Source organism: Xiphophorus hellerii, chromosome 19 (genome assembly GCF_003331165.1).
Source record: "Xiphophorus hellerii strain 12219 chromosome 19, Xiphophorus_hellerii-4.1, whole genome shotgun sequence".
Classification (NCBI taxonomy): Eukaryota; Metazoa; Chordata; class Actinopteri; order Cyprinodontiformes; family Poeciliidae; genus Xiphophorus; species Xiphophorus hellerii.
In genome coordinates this window covers 4,284,673-4,304,022 of record NC_045690.1, presented here as the reverse complement: position 1 = coordinate 4,304,022, position 19,350 = coordinate 4,284,673, and the positions used below count along the sequence as shown (strand labels likewise).

The following is a 19,350-nucleotide window of genomic DNA, read 5'->3' as shown; positions in this document are numbered from 1 at the left end:
ATAATTCCGCAGCTCAGGTGCTGCTGTTGTGCGTCATCTGCTCACAGGGCGCAAATCTGCGCCGTTCTTTCTCACGCAGATTCCTCAGCCTGACCACAGCGCGATTATGAAGGCAGTTATGAAGTTGTGCAGGTAGGCGGGGGTGATAGGTGCCGGTGGGAGGGGTCCTGCGCCCGGCGGGGCTTGACAGCTCCGTACTATTGGCTGACACTAGAGGGGGAAACTCTACCTGTTACCTGAGAAAAGGAGTGCCATTCGTCATCATCCGATTCCAAATCAGGATCAAGTTTTCCTTCCTCCAGCAATCCGGAGAGGTAGAAGTCGGCCAGGACCGCCGGGAGCTGAACGAGCGACTGGAGCAGGACGCCGAGCATGGAGCCTATCGCTGCGTGGAGCGAGGAGAGAGTCACCAAGTGGCTCCAAGGTGAGGGACATACCCGCTTCTTCTTTTTTAAACACTTGATCCCCTCGCAGGTACTTTGGATCGGGGCGGTTACGTCGAAAATAGAAGCAGCACGCAAATCCTATTGGAAGTGAAAGGTGGAGGTGGAATGAGGAAGTGAGAGAGAGAGAGAGAGAAGCCACAAACAGTGCAGCTCTGATCAGTGTCAACAACTAAACGTTTCAACGGGGTAAACAATGGCCTTCTGTTGTTTTCCCTGCTTATTTTGTTTGACACACTGAAACTAAACAAAGTTCTGCAAAAGAAAAAATAGGCGGGGGGAGGCGGAGGGATGAAGGAGAAGAGATTTAACCACAAAGCTCAGCCTGGATTAATGCTTTCCAACTCAGTTACAACACAGCGGAGTCCTCTGCTTCTCTATGCTAAAAGTTCTATGTTCGTAATAAAAGTTTTTCTGAGCACTTTCAAAAGAAATGCGTCAGCCATATTCGCTTATTTTAAAAAAAATATTCATTTTGTTTTTACTTCAATTTGAGCGAAAATGGGAATCTGAAAATAATTTCTATAATAACAGTCTTTCTGCACTTTTCCGCTGGTATTTTTGACAATTCACCTTCTGAGATGAACTCCAACTCTTTGAGGTTGGAAGCCCTCTGTCTCATCACCCTAAGCTTTACCTCCCTAAACAGATGTTGTCGTTACTCCCAGTCAGAGGAAACATGCTGCTGAAATTAAGAGATTACTGGTGGGATTTGTTCAGAAATCCTCACAAAGGGGGCAGTCCTGAGTTTCTAAACATATACAGATTGGTTGAAAAAGAGCTTTGCTTTTTGGCTCAGCTCTTTCTTCTTCGTAAAAAAATTAAAAGCAATAAGCTTCAAGTGAATCACAAAAAACACACAGTCAGTCAAAAAGTCAGAGCACAATTTGGTTTAAATGACCGCTAGTCCACAAGTGATTGTTGAATGATTTTTTTCTAAAATGTTGCAGAGGTTCTGATGTGTTTGGGCCGGATGTTCCAGAGTTCAGGTAGCTCCTGGGAAAGCCCATTCAGCTCCTTATTTTAATCTTCTCCTCGGTACATCCAGGAGGATCTGCTCACCTCACCTTACTGACCTCCCTGTGGGGAGCAGAATCAGAAGCTCTCTGTCCATTTAACACATTAAAAAAAACTGTAAATCATTTTAGAAGAAGCTAAAACCGTCATGGTGTGGTAATGATTACATGTACCTATCAGACTGTCATGATGCAGCATTTTCAACCAATTGGAAAGAACAAAAACCAGTTAATGACAAACATAGCACATAAATATTCTAGTCAGCTTATTTTTAGATAGTTTGAGAGAACTGAGTGACATCTGATCTTTTTCTTTTTAGCTTGTAGCTGTAGCTATGCCAACAGAAAACAAAGTGGACCATGGATGAATCCCTGGAGGATCCCACTAGTTAGGAGTAGTGATAAGACTATGAACAAGAATGACTCAGCATGTTGCAAAACACCAATATGTATCGAAACCAATATCTTTCGATACATATTGGTGTAAAAATTGGTATTTTTTACACCAATATGATGTAAAAAAAATATGATTATTCAACTGAGTTTATTTAAACCAAGTTTAAATAAAGCAGCTGACTTTATTTAAACTTTAAACATATTCAATACACTGCCGTAAATCCAAACTCAAGTCAAGTTAATAAAATCCTCCAGTGTTATTTTTGTTTTTGATTTTGCATTTACTTTTTGCTGTTCATTCATATATTGCATGTGAAAACCCAGATTTCCTTCCAATGTGACTTTTTCAGTCCTGACCTCGGTACATGAACCAGAGTGAGAGGCATTTTTTCATGCTGGTACATGCATGAGATTTCCTGACACTGGAGAATTTCCATTTATGCCCCGGATTCTGCTTGTAGTAAAAACTAAAACGTTTCATGACTTCCAGGTCTGGATGCTCCCACTGATCAGTACCAGGTGTCGGAGTGGCACCTGTCAGGTCTGGACCTGCTCCAGTTGACGTCCCAGGATCTGGAGGCTGTTGGGAGTTCAAAAGATCGGACACCAGGAAGCTGATTCTGGAGGCTGTGGAGAAACTCTGCTCCCTGGTGAGTGAGAATACACACCTGCGTGTGTGTGTGTGTTTGTTTACAGTGCATGTCTGCAGCAGCATTATCTGTCTCCAGTTCTGTCTCCTGTGTGTGTTATGGAAGTGTTGTGTGAAGTGAGCAGGATATTACCTGCATGGTCGTATCCATGTTTGGTAAGGGTGTTGTATATTTTGTGATATGACAGCATGCTGATTTCCACCTCTGTAATGTTTTCAGATCCCGCTGTTGTTTACACAGTCGTACCAGGAACTGTAGGATAATCTCTTAGAAATCTGGCCAGCACACCCAGAACCACAGAACATCCTGACATCTTGGCTGCCTTAGTGAAATATGTGATGTTTTTACTCAGTGTGATTTCTTAGTACTTCGATCTTACATTCCAGCTCCAGCTTTTCAAGCATTTTGTAGTAAAAACATTAACTGTATTATTCATGTCAACATCAGATAAGCACTTATGCTGAATCGCTTGCCAAAGCATATCTAGAGAAATGCTGTGTGTCCTGGACAATATTTGGGAATGTTTTTGGCGCCTTTTGCATAATTTACTGCATCAGTGCAGCATGGCCTGGAGGTGATCAGTGTGTGCCTCTGATGAAGTGTTCAGAAAACCCATTGTGCTTTATAAAAAACAGCCTTCAGCTCCTCTATATTGTTGACTCTGGTGTCTCTCATCTTCCTCTTGTCGATGCTCTACTCGACAATACTTAGATTCTCCATAAGGTTTAGGTGTTTTTTGGCAGTGTGAACTATTTCACTATGTACTTAATGAATCTACATTATTGATGCACCGATTAACTTTTTTTACTTTGTATACGGATACAGATGTCTGAGTGTTAGTATCGGCCGACACAGAAAGTGCTGAATTGACTTAAACATTTCTTTTTTTTAAACAGAGGCTGATTTACACATTTATCTGATCATTCTGCACCAGAACAGCACAACTTAAACACACCAATAGCTTCACAAGCTTGGTCTAACATGTAGAAACAACACAACTTTAATTTGTCCAGTCAATATAAATAAATAATAAAGAAACAGACAAAACAATAGATCTTGGTCAAACATGTAAAAAAAAACAAAAAAAAACTGCAACAAATCTTCTTTCAAATGGTTCAGAAAGTGCAATTAGGATTTCTAAATATAATTTAAAATAAATGATAAAGCTTGATGTCGTTCAGAGCACAAAGCATAGAATTGAATAACCGATATAACCGATCAGGGATCGGTTATATCGATACCCAATCTATTCTTTTTAGATACAGATATTAATGTTGGATCAGTGTATCTCTAGTCTATATAAACCAATTACTGAAATAAATGATATTTTCAATGATATTGCAATTTAACCAGATACATGCACAAGAAGCCACATTCACTCTTCTTTTAAATCTTTATCTTTTTTCTTTATCTTGCTGCATAAATACAATCTTTAGGAAATTTGGATGGAAGCTTCAGTGACTTAACAAATGAGCTGTTTTGTGGGGATATTTGTGGTCTTCCATAATAGTCTTTGCTTCAGTATAACCTCTGATTCAGCAGCTCTGGTGACATAACAGCCTGTAAACATCAGACTAAGATGGCTTAAACTCCTTGTTGCTGAGTTCTTTAATTAACCGTGATGCAGATTGAACCTGTAAGCCTGGAGTCTGTGAATGAGGAAAGCTGCTCCTCTAGTAATTCCTTTTTTTCCCCTCAAACAGACCTTGTGTGTGGGTGCTTGCGTCTGTCATGATGCTCCATGATGCTCTTAACACTGCGCTCATTCATAAAACCTCCCCATCAGATGCTCACATGGCACAGACAGAAACACTTTCAAGTGCACAGCTACATAATTAACAGCTCCATAAAAGATTCATGGCCACTTGTTGACAAGCTTGTTCTGGTGGCTGGATGATGTGTACCAACAAAGCCTGACCAGTATGAAGCACTTGACCCCGAGATGAGTGGCCTGTAACAATCAAACACTCTGTTTTAGCATCTCTGAAGAGCCATGTTTCATGATGGGATGCAGAAAACTGGAGCGACAGACAAATGAATAAAGGCTGTTGTCTTTCTGAAAGACTTTGATTTGATAACAGGGATAATATGAAGTCTGAGGCTTTGTTTGAATTATATTTTACTAGATATAAATCGGCCTGGGGTTTTTCTGCATGGTCTTCCTGTGCATGTAAGGATTCTCTCCTGGTACTCCGACTTCCTCCCACAGTATGAAAACATGATTGTGAGGTTAACCAGGCTCTCTAAAGTGCCTGCAGGTATGAGTGTGTGCATTTGTTATTGTTTGTCCTGTGTGTCTGTGTGCTGCCTTCTGATGGGCATGTGATCTGTCGCCTGTTAGCATTAGCTGGGAGCAAAAAAATACTTATCAACGCCACCATTTTTATCACAAACATCTTTCTAGAAGAAATATGAACACTTAAGAGTCGGTGGAGTCCCACCACAATCTGATCTGGAATCTGTGGAGGGAGATCAAGATTAAGGTGGTGGAAATGAAACTTTCCTATCGCAAAGCCTACAAGCTCATTACCAAAGATAAACCATCAAAATATCAGTAGATACATGCAAACTGTTGACCGACAGTTATACAAGCGGTTTGATTATTCAAATACCAAGAAAGTAATTTTTGAGAATTGTACAGATAATTTCTTTTATGCCATTTAAAAAAAATAAAATGCTAATTAAAACGGATAAGTTATCTTTTTTATGACTTGTATTCATTTTCTATCAGAAACAAACTTCATGGTTGAATAAAAATATTTTAAAATCTAAATCTACCAGGGTTGGAATCATTTTGGGCATACCTGTAAACATAAATATACATTATTAGGATTTACACCAAATTCTATTATTAATTTAGTTTTCATTATGATTTATACAGCTCTGGAAAAAACTAAGAGATCACTTAAAATAATTTGTTTCTCTGATTTTACTTTTTATAGGTATATGTTTGAGTAAAATGAACATTGTTCTTTTATTCTATGAACTACTGACAACATGTCTACGAAATTCCAAGCAAACATTTAGTATTTATTTGTGGAGAACGAGAAATAGTCAAAATAATGAAAAAGATGCAGTGCTTTCAGATGTCAAATATTGCAAAAAAAACCAAGTTCATATTAATTTAGAAAGAACAATACTAATGTTTTAACTCAGGAAGAGTTCAGAAATCAATATTTGGTGGAATAACCAGGAGGTTCTCAATGGGGTTCAGTGCAGATGGGCTCTTAATTTCTCCCATAGCTACATTTGTACTCTACTGTTTAAAATCTTTTATTATATTAATGTTTAAAATGTCATCTCATTAAATTTAAGTTAAAGAGATGTGCACAAAATTGTAAAATTATTAATTTCAGTAATTTTTAAAAAGTTTTCAGTGCTGTGTTGTCGACAATGGATGCAGAAATTATACAGTTTCCACGACAACAAACGTCCCAACCTGCTTTACATTGATAAATTCATTTGGAGCATCTTAACCTCCTTTTTTTTCACCGTTTCTTTTTTTTTTTTAGCTGAAAAGTAACTGAACTGTTCTTAATAATTCATTGCTGAGGTTTTCGGTGTTGTACGCAGTTGCATAAAAGCTGCAATATGAAAATGTCTGTTGGACTGAAAAGTGGAATAATAAGCTTTCTGTGGATTTATTCAAACCAGACAGCAGAAAAGACACAGGAAATGAGGGAAAGTTGGAGATTTGTTTCCAGTATATGGAACTTTGCCAGAAACGAACCACAGCGTATGAAAATGTGTCTCAAAAAACAATCGCTACCCTCTTCTGGAGGGCCTGATGACAGCAGGGGGTGGAATGTCCTGCCCGGCCGTTACACGTGTGTGTTTTTGTGTGTGTTGTCTTCAGACTTATGGCATGGGAGGAGAAAACCTGCGCGGTCTGACAGAAAAGCTGCGCGTCGTTGCCCACTCCCTGCCGATAGCCATCCAGGGCGGTTGGCGCCACAACAGCTACGACGGACGGAGCGCCACCAAGCTGCCAGCTGGCATCCTGAAGAACGTCATAGAGCTTATCACTTCTGCCAGAGGCCTCTTCTGCTTGCTCAACAGGTTTATAAAGAGCAAGTCTTGAGTGCATCATTGTGAAACGTGTTTTATTTAACTTAGATCACTTAGCTCTATATGTTGGATGTGGGTTAAACGATTTAACAGAGTTACCTCAGTGGGATTCTCCCCTCATTTGGATTCTGACTGAATGTTTTTGCTTAAAATACTTTGTTTCCTCTCGCTCCCAATCTGTCTGAACTAATTTACATCATGATCTGTCTTTCCAGATATCAGTTATCCCAGCTCAGCAGATACACCTCTACTCAGAGCATATTCACCCATTGTAGAAATCTGGGAGACATTCGTCCACAAGGTGGGTGTGTTCATGTGTTTCCCACATCGGTTCAGCTCAAATCTGATATTTCCAAATCCTTTCAGCTCAAATCTGACTTTCCATACAAAATTCAGAGGTAAAAAGACAAAACTCCACTGTGTGCTTGAGGTCAGCAGACTTTTACAGAGATTTTGTTCCTAAACCCGCGATCAGTTTTATCTTAAAAGGAACTGCTACGTTTTCAGTCATAATGTCATGCATGATAAATATCCAAAGAGGAACCACAATCGGTTGGGTGTGCGCCAGTTTGCTTTTTAATTCTCCCAATTAGACTAAACGAGAAAAACAGAAGCACATGCACACCCGTCTGTTTCTCAGCCTAACTTTACTTACGCAGTTTTTTTGTGTTTTTTTTTTCATCTGTAAATTCCTGACATATTTGAAGGGAGGTTGCAACTCCACTGAGCTTTGGTAAGACGACAAAACATTTAGCTGCATTTGGTTTCTGTTTCCTCCATTCTGGAGTTGTGAAATGCTTGAAAGAAACAAGTGAGGAAGGAATAATCATAAGAGGGTACATGAGAAGAGGGTGGAAAGTGCTTAGTGGTTGTTGTAGCAAAGCGGACAGGCCTGGATATGTAATGTTGGCTGCCGGAGGGAGGGAGTCAGAGAGCAAGGGAGGAGACTTAGAGAGGGATTGCACTGCCTCTATCGATGACTTCTAGCTCTTAGGGGAGTGAACACCAAACACAGAGCAACAGGCAGCGAGAGGCTGTATTCTCAGGAGTACGACAGGAAAGGAAAAACAAGCTGACGGAGGTGAAGGAGAGAAGAAAACAGACAAGACAAAACCTGAAAGAGAGTCTGGAGCTGAGAGCTGAGACCCGGTTTTTAAAGGACTTTAAATATATCCGGCTCTGGAAACCTGCCAGCATGACAGGTACTGTTCTCAACGCTCTGATTGGATAATTCGACACAAGGTGATCCTTCCTTTTCTGCTTTTCAATGCAACACTTGTTTTCTGCCTCATTAAGTTTAAAGAGAAATCTGAGGTGGTTTTAAATAAGTAACTCTGAAAATGAAAAACGAGCTGCTGTCTGTGCAGCAGAAGCATCGGCTCTCTGAGGGTTGATCAGAAGTTAAAGTCTGTGTCGGTGTGTTTTAACTGTGAAAATATCCTAATGAACATTGAGAAACAGCGAGTATGAGAATGAAAGGAAGTGTGGATAGCTGAGTGATGTAGTGTTGACTCTGAGAAGATGTTTTTTTATTTTTTTTTTTGCTCCTACGCGATGAGCTGGCCTTGTTGACGGCTGTTTTCATTCATTATTGGCTATCAACACATGGGGGAGAGTGCTTAGTCAGTGAAAAGTAAGTTAACAAAGCTCATCATTTTTGGTGCGCACAGGTTGTCAACTATCTTTATTTATAGGCGTTTGTTTGACTGGTTCCCTTTTTAAAGGCGCCACTGATGTGCTGAAAGCTAGAGAGCATAGAGGATATTTTATTGTTTGGACGCCAATGCAGCTGATAAAAAAAAAAAAAAAAAGACTGGCATTGATTCTGTAATTTCAGGTCTATGGATTTGACGCATCGCTTATTTTGTAAGAAACATTTTACACATTTTTTAAAATTCCTCAGAGGCAACTTAGTAGCTTCGAACCTATTTACGGTGCCTTGCAAATGTTCTCATACGAAGGTGATTGGAAAGGGAAAGTTTGTTGTTGGAGAATATTAGAAAACAAAAAGAATCATAAAAACAAAAAAATGCAGCAGACAGGTCAGGGAAAAAAGCTTGTGGAGAAGTTTATAGCAGAATATAAAATAATATTCCAAAGATGGGACAACTGCAAACAAGACATGGAATTACTCCTAAGCTAACAGGCTGAGTGAGGACTAACATTTAACCTGGGAAGCAGCCATGCTAACTCTAGAGGAGCTGCAGGGAGCAGAAGCTCAGGTGTGGAGATAAAGTTTCACACTAGATTTTGCAAAACTTAAGTTAGCTCAGTGTTTCTCAATTCTGGTCCTGAGGCCCCCCTGCCCTGCATGTTTTAGGTGTTTCCCTTCTGCCACACACCTGGATTGAATCTGGGTGATTAACAGGCTTCTGCAGTACCTGGTGGCTGCAGAAGACATCATGCAATCATTTGAATCAGCTGTTCTGGTATAGAGGCACATCTAAAACATGCAGAGCAGGGGGGCCTGAGCACTGGAATTGAGAAGCACTGATAGCTTAACTAGGTTAGTTGATGTAGGTTTTGTGGTTCTAAACAAATAGCATTTAGTAGAACAGGGAGAAAAAGACGACTCATTGAACTGTAAAAAGTTTCTGACACAAGGTTTAGATCCAAGCATTTTCCTGTGATAAAAGAGCCTAGTCAAAAGTTCAGACCTTAATCCAAACTGAAAATCTGTTGTAAGACTTGAACATTGTTATTTACAGGCACTCTAATCTGATCTGATAGAGCTTGAGCTTGCTTTGCTCAGAAGTTTGGTGAAAAACCTCAGTCTCTAGATATGCAAATTTGGCTGGAACCACGACCCAAAACACCTGCAACTCTAAATGCAGGAACGAATGGCTCAACTGAGCGCTAACAGAATATGGCTGACTTTTACTTTTCCGATCATTATCTGTATCAGTTCTCCTTCCACTTCACAATTATGCACTACTTCATGTCGGTGTGTCACATTAGATTCCAATAATGCCTGGAACATAAGATGTGAAAGATTTTTATGCCTCCTCCTCACCAGTCTATAAGAACTGTACAGCTGAGTGTCTTTGCATACTCATGTGCATTTCCGTTCACCACACAGACAAGTCATGGTTGCTTAAACCTTTGCTTGTGGCTAATTGAATCTGGTGTCATTCCCCGCGTGACATTTGTGTTGTCAGGAGGCCAGGCCTTCAGCGTGACGTCTTCCACAGAAGCCGCACCACATCCTTCACAAAAGAAAGGACTCTTATTTCTCCTTTCTCCACGAGTGTGTGTGCATTTCAGAGTGTATTTCTTTCTCCCACCCTGGGGGCGATCTGGGTCAGCAGTCAGCTGGTGTTGCCAGGACTCAACACTTAACTTGTCAGGTCTGAGTTTCACTGCAGCACAGCTTCAGGCAGCAGGCAAAGTTAAAGAGATTGAGGCCAAGTAGAGAAAGACGTGAACTCTCAGGTACGTGAGATTTATTTGGTTTTTAGAAGAGAGAGTAAATAATGTCTGTTATTGCACCTTTGACGAATGCAGCTCCAGATAAAAGCAAAAAATTTCATGAAGGTCTAAATACTTCTAAAACAAAACAGCTATGACAGCTTTGCTTTTAGTGTGCAGTTTGGGTTACATAATGCTTCAGGCTTGACAGGAACGTATAATAATGCACTAAAACACAATATAGCTGTCACTGGCTAGCAAATATTAACATGCTACACCAAAGCGGATAACTTATTAAGAGGACAGAAAGGAGAAAATCCTCATAAAGAGGTTTAAAAATTGAGCAAGACTGGCAGTTTAAAGTCTGAGCTGTCTGAATGTTTTTTAAGATGAAGAAAAAGACGGGAGTTCGCAAAAGGAGAGACAAAGGGTGTAATTTCAAATGATCGCAGCAGGTGTATTTATGTTTCCTAATCTTTTTATAGCACGTCTGGCTAGCAATATGAAACATCAACAGAGCAAGTTCAAGAACTGAGCTCAAACTGTGTTGGTTGGTCGAGATCTTTGACTTTCTTGTTTGACCTCCACCAATCAGCAGGAACAATTTTTATCGTTTAGATATATTTATTATCTTTGAGTTTAGGGCTGGAGAATGTGGCTGTGCATGTTCAAGTTGTTCTCTTATTTTTGCTTTCTCTGAATGTTTCTCCAACACAGTGGTGCAGCACTTTTCAGAAAAGGGTTTGTAAACGCATCAAAATTAGCCACAAAAGTGGCCTGATTGGTTCTGAAACACAGCAGCTGTGTGTCAATCCACCACACAACTTCTATCCCATGCTTTGCATTTCTTATCTGCACTTTTTATGTTAGCTTAGTATTTTTGATTACCTCTGGGGATGAATAATAAAATGTTGTGCAAAACTTAAATATTCTTTAGTATAATTTTAAATTATTCTCTTAAGATTTAACATCATACTTTGTTTGCACTGATGCACTGCAAAAAACCAAAATCTTAACAAGTATTTTTGCCCAGTTTCTACTGCAAATATCTTAGTACATTTGAAATAAGACAAAACTAACATAAAAGTAACTTTTCATCAACATATGTCAGCAGTTTTTAAGTAATTAAATCTTAAATATACATAAAAACACATTAGTTTCACTTATAATGAAACATTTTTCCTGTCTTAAGTGAAAAAATCTGTCAGTAGAACTAGTACTGTTTGTATCTGTATTCAAGAATTACTGACTTAAAACAGCTTATTCATCTGGCTGAAAAGTTACTTTTAAGTTATTTTTGTCTTAATTCAAGTGCACTAAAATAGCAGTACTAGAAACTAGACAAACATTTCTGCTAAAGATTTAGTGTTTTTGCAGTGTGAGGGCCTGATTTCCTATTTCAGCCTGATGAGTCTTAGGAAGTATGAGAAGTTATTACGCTTATTATTAAAGCTAAAATAATCATGAGCAATCTTCTAATGGTAGATTAAATTGGAGTTACAGTTCAGACCAAAAGTTTGGACACACTTTCTCATTGAATTCAATGAGAAAGTGTGTCCAAACTTTTGGTCTGTACTGTACATAAACATTAAAGTGGAATGTTAAAACATTATAGAAAATGTGTTGAAATCATTGGTGGTGAGATTATGATTTTACCATCAACATTTAAAAAAAAAAAACACTTTCCAAGGTGGAAAAATGTCCAGGTCAGAAAGAACTTGGCTTGTTCTTGCCACCTCAAGTAAATTAACACATTTCTTTGTTATTGTGGAATATAATTTGGAGCCAAAACTTCTAAAGTTGGGAAGATTTGATGACCAACACCAAAATCTAACCCATCAGAAGAAAGAATATACCAAGAAATACTTGATCACAGATTATATTTAGCAAAACCAAAACCATGGAAAACCTCCCTTCTGCTCAGTATCAATGAATCACTCAACTGATATTGTAGGTCCAATCTGAAACCGTATTGCGTTTTAGACACATTAGGAACTTCTATCTTTGTTTGTGTGACTCGCTTGATGACGGTGATGTTTTTGTTTCCAACGTAGAGATGAGTTTTGCTCTAGTTTACGTGGAACTAAACATGGCTCAGCTGTAGAGTTCCTGTGTCCTTCTGATACATCTTACATTTTTAGGCATGTGTCCTATAAAAAGTTCAGATGTGGTTTCTTTATTCCAATCCCTTTGACGTCAGATAAACGGAAAGGCTTGAAAATGGAGCATCAAAATGCTGGAGGCTGTTGAAAAAATGAAGCACATCTTCACCACACCTCACACCTTTTTATGCCTGACACACTTCGTCTTTTTCCACAGAGACACTCAAAGCTTTTTGTAGACCTCAGACTTTCTCCAACAACCTGCATTTTTAAAAATTTATATTTTGTGCTAGTTTTTTGGAGGTACAAACTGAAACAGATTTTTTTTTTAAGATATGTGTGGCAGTGTAGATGTAAAAATATGCCATTTTGTCTGTATAATTTGTGATGATGAGCATCTGCTCCCTATTCTATCCAGTAATGCATCAGGTTTGTTATTAAAAGGACACCGAATTGATCCATGTAAATAAATGCATTAAAACCTCTTCTCACCTACTTCATAATGAACCTTTGATCATTTTCATGGTCACCTGTAGTTTTTGACACTTTCTGATGCTTTACTTGGTAAATATTAGTAAAAGTCACTGGTTTACTCCGTTTGATTCTCCAGCCCAGCTTTCTGACCAGTTTCCTTACAGAACAGAACATTCTGCCTACCTTGGATTCTTTTAAATGTGCCATTTCCTGTTCTTTCACTGTTAAAATAAAATGCAGAACAGGTTGCACTGTTATGGGAAAGTCTCCTGTGACAAGTATGCCACATACAGCAGAGTTATGCAATTCATAAAATGAAAAAGGTGTTGCTTAGTGAGAACAGAAGTGATACTCTGTTGGTTGGTAAACGGTGCAACCTCTTCTGAACTTTACCTTCAGACAAGTTAAGAGTTTATGTCCTTGTTTTTTGTTTTGTTTTTCTGTAAGACTTGAGCTGGTTACAGATAAAAAGACCTTGGCAGACTTGAATGTAAAATAAGTTTTATTCAATCAAGAAGTTGGTTTTTGATAAGATGCAGCACTTAAATCTCTGAAAACATAATAAAACAGTGGAAAAGGAGAATCAGTTTACAATTGAAATATGCCTATATGTGGTAAAGTATTCATGAAAAACTTTCCTCTTTCGTAGATTTTTTTGTAGACTTTCCTTTTTGTAGATTTTATGTAGATTTATTCTTTGTCGAGCATGTTTATTTAACTAAAATATCCGGCTTCCTTCATGCTTTCAAATATTTCCCAGCTTCAACACGTGATTTGACTCGCTGAGTCATCAACAGTCCAATGATATGAGTTCGAAATTATTTAAAACATCTGAACAACTTTTTGTAACAGGAAAATATGTAAAAACTTTCAGAAGGATCTGAGGATCTGGGTGGGGCAGCTCGGTGGCAGAAATGGCAGAAATGAAATCAGAAGAAGTGCGCACGTGAAAGATTTACGCCTAAAACAGTTTGAGCTGCACAATAACTTTACTAAACTTTGTGGGCAGTGCTTCTTGAATGATACAGAATGTACTGAGTACACTCCAATATTCACATTCTTCCTCTAGACGTTGAGCTGCAGCTTGGTTTGCCACAGATATCTCTTATCTTCCCACAACTTTTGACATTTTCATTTTTTAGATATCTTTGGCAGTTTGTCAAAAATACGTGTTTTTCTCAATCATAAAGTTTTCCACTTCAGGAATGTTTACTACGTTATTTACTGGGCTTAGGATGAGAGACTGCAGCAACAAATGCTTGTTTTGTTATTTGCCTCCAGTATGGCTGCACCCAGTTTGATGACAACATATGAAAACACAGTTTAGCACACTTGTTGGTGGCTCTAACAAGCATATTGAGCATGCTAACATGAGCTAATATGACATTTTGTCTGGATTAACTGAGGTTTCCTTTAGCCTTTTGGTAGCAGTTTTTGACTTGCAAAAAATGAGGCCATTATAAATTATAATAAATTACAGTAAATATTTATTTTATATGAAAGAAAATTGTTAAAAATGATTTATTAGCATGTCTTTCATACACTTTTCAGAGCCCAAATCTTAGCTCAAGATTCTAATATATATTCATGACTCCCTGTGTTGTACCTTTTTTTTATAACTCACATTGCTTACGGCTCTATTTTTAGACATTCTTACGTTGTGAAAAGTGTCTGACTAATGAAGCAGCTGAGCTGAGTAAGCCTAACAATTAGCCTGACTGTCGTGATTTGCTCAAATAGGCATCAAGTTTAAAATTTAAACAGCTATTTTCATCTGTTGTATTATTTTTAAAGTGTCAATCGTTGTCACAGGTACACAAGTTTTCACACTTGAGTAAAAGCAGAACTGAGCTGATAATGATACTCACAGTCGTGTGTCATATGACTTCTCAATTAGCCCAATCCATTTGTGTTCAGTGTTGATCCCTCGGTACATTTCACAGGGATTAGTTTTACCATCCGGACCTCTGTGCAACTCGTCACCCGGCCCCTCAGATTAGCTCTGGGCATTAATATTACCAGGTGTGTTATGCTTTGTAAACATCGGCCCCATCCTCTTTGAATTTCTCATCATTCTCCATTATATGAAGCTGCTTCTTCATTTCTTCTGCTCCCTTTCTGAACCCACCTCTCTGCCTGCTGAACCATTATCGTCACTCGCGTCCCAGAAACCAGACATGAAGGCAATTTAGTTCCACTGTAATGGCTTTAATAACTGTATCATTCAACACCGGCGCCTTCTGAGTGAAACATTGTTTATCAATGTGAGATAGATGGAGTATATATACTGCAGATTAAGTGGGAGTGTGTGTGGGTGTGTGTGTGTGAGGATCTATGGATTTTCAGGTCGTCCTGTAAATGTAGGGCTGCTCCATCTTTACTCTGATGCTGATTTTATTGAATTTCTTTGCTGTTTAGTACCAGAAGCTTTCTGAATTTTCAGTTCTCCTTATAAATTATTCACTCATTATAAATAAATTGCATTGCTGTTGAGCATTTTTTATCCATTTGACTGGTTCTAAAGAAACTATTCCTCTACATATTGATAATCCATAAGCTGCAAGGCTCCAATAAAAGCTTTCAGTGCCTCCAGAAGTAACCAAACAACTTGAACTTTTCCACGTTTTGTCACTTTCCACAAAATTCAAAATGTTTTATTTGTATTTTTTGTGATAGACCAAAAATGCAGTTCATAACTGTGAAGTGGAAGGCAAAGGAATTAATTTCCAACATTTTTTACAGATAAAAATCTGAACATTCAGTAAAACATCTATCACTCCACTGTGAGTTTTTGGGAGTTTGTTTCTGGCTGCTTTGCACATCTAGAAAGAGAAAACTTAATCCATTCTTTAGAAAACAACTCAAGATCATCAAATCTGATGTAAAGAGTCTGGACTTTGACTAACATATGAATATGCTTTAATCCAAGTCATTCCATAATGTCTCTGCTTGTATTTTTTAAATTGTTGTCCTGTTGGAAAGGGAAGTTTCTTGAGCAAATATCTTTGTACACTTTAAATAAGACAAAACTACCTTACAAGTAACTTTTCAGATAAAAAAGAACTAATTCCACTGGAAGATTATTTCTCTTATAGCATTATAATTATTTCACTTATCCCATTTTATAAGTGAAAATATCTGCCAGTGGATCTAATAACATTTTTTGTCAATATTACTTGAAACAAGCTCCTATAACTTACTGAAATTTTACTTGTAAGTTAGTTTTGTGTTGATATCCCATCATCTCCTGCAGGAAGGAATCCCAGCCAACAGAACATCAAACCAGATGTAGCTTCTATTGATAGAAAAAGCTGAGAGAAAACATAAAGCTAACAGTTGAAATAACAGTAAATAACGCAACTTAGAGAGTAGTAGAAGAAGAAAAGTAGCAGAGTGAGGAAGAGCGGTCTGTTTGTTTCATTTAAGTTTTCATGGGTGTCAGGAGTAAGAGGGGCTGAATACAAATGCATTCCCCAATTTGTTTTATTTTTATCTGTAACAATGTGTCAGTTTCCCTCCACTGCAGCAGCTTGCCCTCTTTTGTTTTGGTCCATCTAATAAAAAGTATAAAGATGCATTGCTGTTTATGGCTGTAACATGACAAAACGTAAAAAGCTGCAGACGGAGTGACTTAAATCAGTCCAATCAAAAACATGATTGGATATATGAATCATTACTATTGACTTCATCAGGCAGCTTTCAACTGGTGTGTGGCGTTTTGCTTCCTGACTCAAGCTGTGAAGAGGAAATGGGACATGAGTTTTGACTCAGTTTGTCCCATTTCCACAAATCAATGGCATTAGCATTTAGACCGATGTGTCATTTTGTGACTCCTCTGCTTAAATCCTGCTGTTTCACTTTCCCAACAGGATTCCACCGTCTACGAAAAGGAGAAGGACATCATATCTGTTGTGAGTTTGTCTCACAATTTTGCTTATTCATAAATTCGGCTGATGAAACGTTTGTTTCACTGTGCTTTAAATGAGGTATTTTTAGCTGTGTGAACCAGGTGTCTCCTCCCAGTAAGTGAAGGTGTGTGTTTTAGTGCCGTCAGCTGGTGGAGGTTTGTGACGAGATCCTGAACTCCAGCTCCGATTCGCTTCTGACCCACACGGCTCAGCTGGAGAGCGTCAGCCTGGTACCTGCTACACTCGGTGATCAACTGGTAATATTTTTTTTTTTTTAACCCTTCTTGTTCCTTATTATCTTCATGAATGTAAAAAGGTTTTTATTCCGTGCTAAATTTGTGTCGGCCACAATGAGCTCTCATGCGTTTGCTCCGTTTTATTTTAGTTTTAGGTTTTATTAAGGCTAAGACTTCAAGTGTATGCTTTCAATTAAAGCGATAAGAAGAAATGTGAAAAGTTAAGCTCACATGGTAATTGAATTAGCGTTTAAATAAGCTAATATGAGATGAATCCCATAATGTCACGTGTTTGGTGCTGGATTACAGGAGTAAAAGATAAATGTTTATTATTGCTACATAGTCCCAACATTTAACCTCTAAACCCAGAATGAGACATATTGAGAAGATTCAGAATAAAAAACGCTGACCATGTGTCAGTTTTGATAGATTTCAATTCAGAAAGGGTTTTTTGTTTTATATTTTTTATATTTTTACTTTGTTGCCTTTTAGTTAATTATGCTATGTTGTGCCATTGAGAAGAACAGATTCATGTACAGGATTTCAAATTCATATTTCCACTAAAGTTTAGTGACTGTAAAAACAAAAATACATTCTTGAATATGTTTAATATTGTCATCTATACTTCTATAGTCAATGTTCTAGTTTAAACTAAATTGGGCTAGAAATATTTATATATCATCATAGTACACATTCTATGATTTATTTATTGATTCAGTCATAAACAGAAATTGGGAATGGGTAAACTTTGCTAACCTACTATTTGATTAAAATAGAATTGATTGTGATTAATAAATTACAAACTATTTAATTAATTTGATTTTTTTTATTTCATCCCACCCATGTTGATATTTAGTAAAAATTGTCTAACTCAGAGTTTATCTGCCATCTAGTGAACTGAAGTGTTTCCTTCTTCATTCAGTTAAAATTCACACAAAATCAATGTGAAATATTTAAATTTCAATATTCCTTCTTTTTTCTTTACTTTTCTTGACCTTTACATCCATTTTTTTTACACTTCACCTAGCTTATCAGTTTGCTCACCCTCACATTGTTCTTTTATTCCCCTTCAACTGATTATGCTAATGTTTTTTTAAACACTAACTTGTTTAAAGCTTATTTCTAACCCTGACCTCTGCTGGGGGCTTCCTCATTTGGTTCCTGTCAACTGATCCTTCGTCCAGCTCAACGTTCTTCTCCTTGTACCCACTTTTAGTTCTGTTCCTAAAGCCTTCTCTGATGTTTGGTAGCTAAAGCACAATGTTCTTTTTGTGCTGCCTGTCCTGTTTTTGCCATGAAGTCTGCACATTTGGTTCAGTACTCACAGCTCTCCTCTGTTCCTCCGTGCTGGTTATCCCTCTAATCTAGCATCCTTTTAGGATTCATTTCTAAAGAGCTATTTCTTTCATGCATTTCCCTCTTTCTTTGCCTTTTACTTTTACCATTAAGTAAAAGTCTTATTAGATGGTGGATGCATTTTCCCATCACATCTTGTCTTTTTAAACATCTTTTTCCTACATTACACCACCTCTGACGTTGCGCCTGCATATTGTTTACATGTCCATGAATGCAGCCGTGCTTCTGAATGCTAAGTTCATTTTTCTGCTTTTCCACTGCTTCACAAAAGGAGGACTTTTACGAATGTACTTAGCTAGAGGAGACAGTTTGTTAATTACAGCTGACAGCAGGTAATTGATTAGAGCACATCAGCGATAATGAAGTCGGCGCTCTGACAGATTAAGAGTAATGGGAAGTAAAGGCAGGAGGAAAAGGAAGTGAGAAGCAGAAGGCATTATGGTTCTTACAAAGGGCGTTTACCGAACGTGACGTGCCTCTGACATAATGTGTAAATCTAAAACTTAAAAGCACTGAATCTTTTTCAAATTTTATGTAAATATAGTTGTAGAAATTTTGAGATGGAATAAAGAAAAACAATAAAATTATGTTAATACTTTCTAAAGTTGGTGCTTAATTTTCTGGAATTTAGGATGTAACGATTCACTCATGTATGTCTGTCACAGAGTTTTAACCTTAGAAATATTTGACAAAATGTCATTCTGGAAAACATTAACTGAGTAACATGACAAGGAAAATTATCCCAATATCTTTTTTTTCTGTAGAAAATGTAACAGTTTAAAATTAAAAATCTAGTATCTGTTTCAATATAAACTTTAAGAACAAATTAGAATAAGTAATAATAGTATTTACTTTCTGAGTTTCTTAAAACTACCACTGAATTTCATTAACATTTGCAGGACTTTATGGATTAATAATGACACTTTTCCTAATCAGCAATATATTAACGTATAAATCCCATTTGCGCTTCTTTAAAAGTGAAAACATGCTTGGTAGCAGCCAGAAGATAATGCAAATCTAATTTCACATTACTGTTTGTAATCTCTTCTCCATCTTGTAAAAATGCTTCAACATTGGAGACTCCACATGCTGCCTGTCAGGTCTCAGCTGTATTACCTGTCCTAATAAATTCTAATGCCTTTTTCATTACTATATGTCCTATTTCTTAATTAGTTATTGAGTTGTTGTATTGCCCAGCACTAAACTGAACCTCCATAAATTGCATTTTGATGAGTTAATATATGCTTGATAGATTGCTCAATATACATCACAATCATTCTGAGGTCATTTAGT

At 37.6% G+C, this 19,350-nt stretch overlaps 1 protein-coding gene across 1 annotated transcript in view; it reads left to right on the top strand.

The window, feature by feature from the left end:
• The first annotated feature begins 202 nt into the window (after nucleotides 1-202).
• Nucleotides 203-19,350, top strand: part of cnksr1 (connector enhancer of kinase suppressor of Ras 1) — a 33,090-nt gene continuing 13,942 nt past the window's right edge. The window contains 9 exon segments of the mRNA XM_032546928.1: nucleotides 203-424; nucleotides 2,346-2,440; nucleotides 2,442-2,468; nucleotides 2,470-2,505; nucleotides 6,362-6,564; nucleotides 6,789-6,855; nucleotides 6,857-6,874; nucleotides 16,427-16,468; nucleotides 16,603-16,722. Coding sequence (XP_032402819.1) covers nucleotides 373-424; nucleotides 2,346-2,440; nucleotides 2,442-2,468; nucleotides 2,470-2,505; nucleotides 6,362-6,564; nucleotides 6,789-6,855; nucleotides 6,857-6,874; nucleotides 16,427-16,468; nucleotides 16,603-16,722 — 660 coding nt within the window. The 5' untranslated portion in view covers nucleotides 203-372.